This window comes from Pistacia vera, unplaced genomic scaffold (assembly GCF_008641045.1).
Source record: "Pistacia vera cultivar Batoury unplaced genomic scaffold, PisVer_v2 Contig343, whole genome shotgun sequence".
In the NCBI taxonomy this organism is placed as follows: Eukaryota; Viridiplantae; Streptophyta; class Magnoliopsida; order Sapindales; family Anacardiaceae; genus Pistacia; species Pistacia vera.
The window spans coordinates 1956902-1962389 of record NW_022196161.1 but is presented as its reverse complement, the minus strand read 5'-3'; the positions used below and the strand labels follow the sequence as shown (position 1 = coordinate 1962389).

The 5488-nt window shown below is 37.3% G+C and overlaps 1 protein-coding gene across 1 annotated transcript; it reads right to left on the bottom strand.

The window, feature by feature from the left end:
- Nucleotides 1-2460: 2460 nt before the first annotated feature.
- Nucleotides 2461-4103, bottom strand: LOC116138647 (flavanone 3-dioxygenase 3). Its single transcript, XM_031424343.1, has 3 exons — nucleotides 3870-4103; nucleotides 3520-3776; nucleotides 2461-3028 (listed from the first exon to the last, which is right to left on the bottom strand). Exons 1-3 carry the CDS (start codon nucleotides 4101-4103, stop codon nucleotides 2461-2463), a joined length of 1059 nt encoding a protein of 352 aa, XP_031280203.1.
- Between the last annotated feature and the right edge of the window lie 1385 nt (nucleotides 4104-5488).

The window sequence follows — 5488 nt, the reverse complement described above, 5'->3', positions numbered from 1 at the left end:
GCACTAGATCATAAGAGAATATATACTTTTTAAGTGAAATGTTTATATATTTATTGTGAAAATTCGATAATAATCGAAAGTTAATGATACTAAATATTAATCCCCTAAGACTTGATTCAATAATATAAAAGATTGAAAAGAGTAAATATTTATTAACTCATATAGTATAAATTTTAACTAATTTCAATGGCATAAAGAGTTTTATTGTTTCAAAAACCTCAGAATTTTTTTTTTGTTATTACATCAAACTTTAAAAGGATCGATGCATTTAACTATATATTCAATCTAGAATGTTTGTTTCATATTGTATTATAACATCATCATGCTTATCCATAAATCAAACAAATTTTTTTTATTTTTTAGTTGTTAATATAGTTTAAAAAATAATTTAATCAAAATACATCATTTTTATACATAAAATCAAACAAAAACCCTATGAAATAAACCCATATAAACATACAAACGCACCCACTATGCGTAAAAACTTCATATAATCCCTGTTAGCAAGAGAGGGGTATTTTTGTCTTTATATAGTTATATGATGACTAGACCTTGGTCAAACATGATATTTTATTAAACACCTCAGAAAATTCCGATTTACCCCAAAACTTCTTAAAATAACTAGTTCACCCCGTCTTGCATGTGAATATAAAATTATAAATAACTAGTGTCACTGCCAGACTTCCTCCTCCTCTGCTAATAAAGATGAATTTCAAACTGAAGCCGCTTCCTTCTTCTTCTTCTTCTTCATCTTTCGCTCATTTATTCTGCATTTGCTTCATTGTTTTCTTCATCTTACAAGAATCAACTGCTCAAACTGTCACTACTGATCCTATTGAAGGTACATTCACTTACTCTTTTCTTTTATCAAAAAAAAAAAAAAAACTTAGTAGAAAGTAATTCTCAAAAGTGCTTTTTGATTGAAGATATTTAGTTACCATAACTGGTTAATTAGGAAGGAGATGATATATGACGTCTTTTTTATTGTTGAAAGTTTTAAATAAATTGTTATATATATTTGTGTGACCCGACAACCGAAAGCAAACCGTAAATTTGATCATTCTGGAGATAATAATATAACCTTCTAATTCAATATGTTTGAAGGTCCTAAAATCTTCAATATAGATATTTTATATTTGGAGGTCCTAAGATCTTCAATATAGATCTTAGGACCTCCAAATATAAATTTGAAGGATAAGAGAAAGAATCTATAAGATTCTCTGCCATTTGGTCCGCTCGGCTCGTGGCGGTAGCTCTGTGAGGGGTGTGACGGATTGGATGGGTAGGTTGCGACGGGTGGGACGGCGTGTGGTTGCCGGAACGGTGTGCTACGACTGGAAGATGGGGGGAATGGGTGGGTCTACGACGGCTGAAGGTGGTGGCAACGGGTGGGAGTGCGGCTGCTGCAGGTGGGCAAAATGGGTGGGGTTCGACGGGAGGGGATGTTCTGAATATTTTGTAGCTTCAATTCTTTTTTAATCAGTTTTAGAATATACATAGTATCTTTTAACATTGAATGTTAGATTTGAAATTTATAGCTTTAATGAATTTGCGTTGTTAATATTTAAGTTTGTGTGCATTGCTATCAACTGGTTCTGAAAGTATTTATTGGTTTGGTTTGGTGTTGTGGACAATGAAGGCATTGAATTCAATATTTCAAAAATGGGGTGTACTCGCACCACCGGGATTATGGAACATAAGTGGAGAGCCATGTACTGGAACTGCCGTCAATGGAACTAAATGGGAAGACCACGCTGTTTCCATCGTTTGTAACTGTAGCTATAACAATAATTCAACCTGCCATATTACCCACTTGTAAGCTCTCTTTCTCTCACCAAATCTTGGAAAATTTCATATTTTAGTTGTTTCAGTTTGCTAAAAGTACATGCAAAGCATTTAAGTTCCGAAAATTCTTTGATATTGTGGTAACCTTCCCTAGTTTATGTGTCTTTCATCTAAGCCAAAACAGTGCAATTCTGATCAGGTCAAATTTTAGGAGAGATGAATGAAATTTTGCCTTTAAATTGCTAATACAATTGGATTTTGTGTCAATTAGTCAAATATGGTACTCCTGTCTGACTCTGGCTTAGAGAAGTTTGCAGCTGAGATTTTTTTATTTGTTTTTTTGGGGTTGAGCGATGCTGTAAGCCAATACTTTGACCCAACCAAATTGCTACTTGAATAACTTCATGACTTGCAAATGCTGGCTGGAGAAACACAGCTACAGATGATTGGTTTTGGTACCCCAGAATTATAAAAAATTTACAACATAAAACTTTGAAGATTTGTGGAAATAAAATTGGGNACGTTTGGACTCTCATTAGATGCTGCTTTGTTCCCATTCTCTCGATAAAACCACACAAATATATATATATATGTTGCATGTATCCATAGAACTCTTGAGCGGAAATAGAGAAGGAAATAACAGAGACTCAGATCAAGCATATGATTAGTTATTATTTAATTCTTCATCTTCAGTGTATCCATGAAACTTTTCCCCTCGCCAATGTCATTCTTGGAGATAAAATTCAGAAAATCCTTGACGCTACTTTCTTTATATCTCTTCGGATTTTGTTCATCCACTAGCTCTTTAGCCGTTTCTATTTTCTCTTCCAACTCCAAACTATGTAAACTAGCAAGCGATATTCTAGTCCTTTTACTATTCAGAGTCGCCCTATGCACAACACTCTTGTAAATGCCCTTGCTTAGCACTTCAATATGGTCTCCAATATGGACTTCTAGGGCACCATGAACTTCGGGAACCGATTTCCATTTGCCATTTTTTGAGTCCAAAATTTGGAGACCCGGCGAGCTCTGAAGAAGAATGGTGAAGCAGCTATAATCCGAATGCGGTGGCAAACCTAGTGCGATATCTGGTTGTGGGCACGGTGGATAACAATTGACTGTCATTACTTGCATTCCTTCATTGATTTTTTTGGCTAAATAGGTTGGAACAATTCCGAGGCTCTCAGTAATTGCACCCATTAATTCCAAGGCTAATTTCCTCACTTCTACGCAATAATGCCCTGAAACAAAGTTTGAAAAAGGTGACCAAGTCAAGTCAACATGCCAATATTTTTCTTTTTTCATGCACTTTGTAATGTGACAAGTGAGAAAGGGAATTGAAGAATCAGCTTATCCCAATTTCTCTCGTGTCAGCACATGCGATTTGCATGAGTTTCAAATCACTGGACTTGGCATACATATTTTTCTGGACCAAGGTCATGTCATTGCGTATGATTAGTAAATGCATTTTGGAATAAAAAAATTTCACGACTCATGTCATTGCTTATGTTAACAACGTGATATATTAAATGCAGTGTAGGTGCTTCCTCTGAATTTTGTGTGAAAAAAGGGATCGACAGTTTCTGCCGCCAAATTAAGTGTGAACCAGAGACGAAGCAGAATAGAAGAAAGATGCCCAAAAATATCCTAAGAATATCTGGAGAACGAATGAACAAGATGTGCTTAACTGGTTAATAGTTGAAATTTGAGAGAATAATTAAGTTAAGAATTAGTATAACATACCTATAATTAGGAGGATTCTGGGGCCATGAATCAATCCAGTCATCAAGAGGATGTGCATAATGCTTAAGGAAGACCCTCCAGAACTGGATTTTGTCAATTCTATCCTTCAAGCTTGTGCCATACCTGACTGGCTTGTACACATCGTTAGACATGAATTTCACTTTCTCTTCTGCTGGTAACTTAAAAAAATCAAATGCCGAAGAAAGCGCTTCATCTAGTATATATTGGCAAATTCCATGATTCACAATCTGTATGAAAATTCGTTAACACACAATGTATCACTATACAATGCTAATTAAAAGATAACACAATATAGAGGATTAATAAAGCCACTAAATTACTTGAAAGAAACCCATGTGACGACAAGCATTTCCAAGTTCTTTGATGACCATTGATCGTTGTTCCTCACTCTGCCTCAACCTAGCAAAATTAATAACAGGCATATCAACGGTCTCAGGTGTCAAAATTGGACGATGTGAAGATGGAATTTTGTAGCACTCCGGTACATATGGCAAGCCCATCTCCTGCGCGCTCTTTCCCATTGCTAATGAACTTGAATTCTCGCGGTTTTCCATGTCAGATATGAGTATATCTTTAAGAGGAGTATCAAACACAAAAAGAAAATGAAAATATGATTGGGCGAAAAATGTAGAATTGGATATTTAAAGGATTCCGCAAAGTACCGCTTATGACGGTTATACTTGTTTTGTAAGTTTGTTGGAACTTTGTATAGGGACCATAGTCTAGGAACACTTCAGGAGAGAAATAAGTTGTTTATTGCTATTTTGTTGTTTTTACGTCAAAAGCGCGTTCATCCCAAGAGGCAAGTTTTGAATTTTTCTTAATTTTTTATGAAATATATATGTTATGCCTGAAAAAGTAGGATTGACGTCAAGCCTTGTTAGCGTGAGTGGTCAGAGCTTAGGTAGATTCTGTAACCGTTCAGACACAACCATGTTGCATGCTGACGTTAGCGGCATGCTCCTGCCAGTATAGTGGGTATACGCCAGATTGGCGAAAGGCTAGAAAAGGTCCACTTGTCCAATCTCTGCACAAGTCGAGGAAATCACTCAAGCAGGTGAGCAACGGGACACAAAGAAGGATTTGCATGGCAATCTGACCCACTCATAGATTTAGTAATCATTACTTCAATTCATCCCACTATAAATAGAGGGCTCCTTTTCCGTTTGTGGGATTAGCTAATTTTTCTTTGAAATAGCATACATTCTCTCTCTCTGGTGTATTCACTTGTATTCTCTAAGCTATAAATCATCTCGCTGAACGCGACATGATCTCATAAATTAATATAATATCAGTGGACGTAGGATTCGCTTATTTAAGCATCCGAACCACTTTAAACATTGTTTTTCTCCTCTTAATCAATTCAATACCCCCAATATACATGTGTGTCTTCTGAGTCAACTCAGCATTTCCCACGTGCGATTAGTTGGTGTCAAAATCAAGTATCAACAGTTTGACGCTAGAAGGAGGGCCTGATTTAATACTTCTTCTTCATCAGGAAAATCTCTGACTAATTAGTCTCACTACAGCAAATGGCTCGCCGATTTGAATCTTAGCGAACCAATCATGGTGACGAAGAGATCCCCTAGGTACAAGAGGACACTTCTCCCAAAGTGCCTTTAGTCCCGCAAAATACCATGGGGGATACCCTTTCAAGCTCGAGGCTTGACCCAGCCGTCATGAGCTACTTGGAGAGGTTCAACAATACTCTCCAAACAGTCAGCCAAAGGCTGGACCGGTTAGATCGGGTCATGCCACTTGAATCGAATGAGGCGGTGCCATCGCCAAAAACGCCTGCAGGTCGCATGAAAGCGCGGAAAAGGGCAATAGTCCATGCCGCGCGCACTGCAGCGCGTCAAAGAAAGGGAAAGCAAGTGGCAAACAGCAGGCCTAGAGGCTCCAAGGGACTAGTGAACACCGATCGCACCCTCATGGCGCA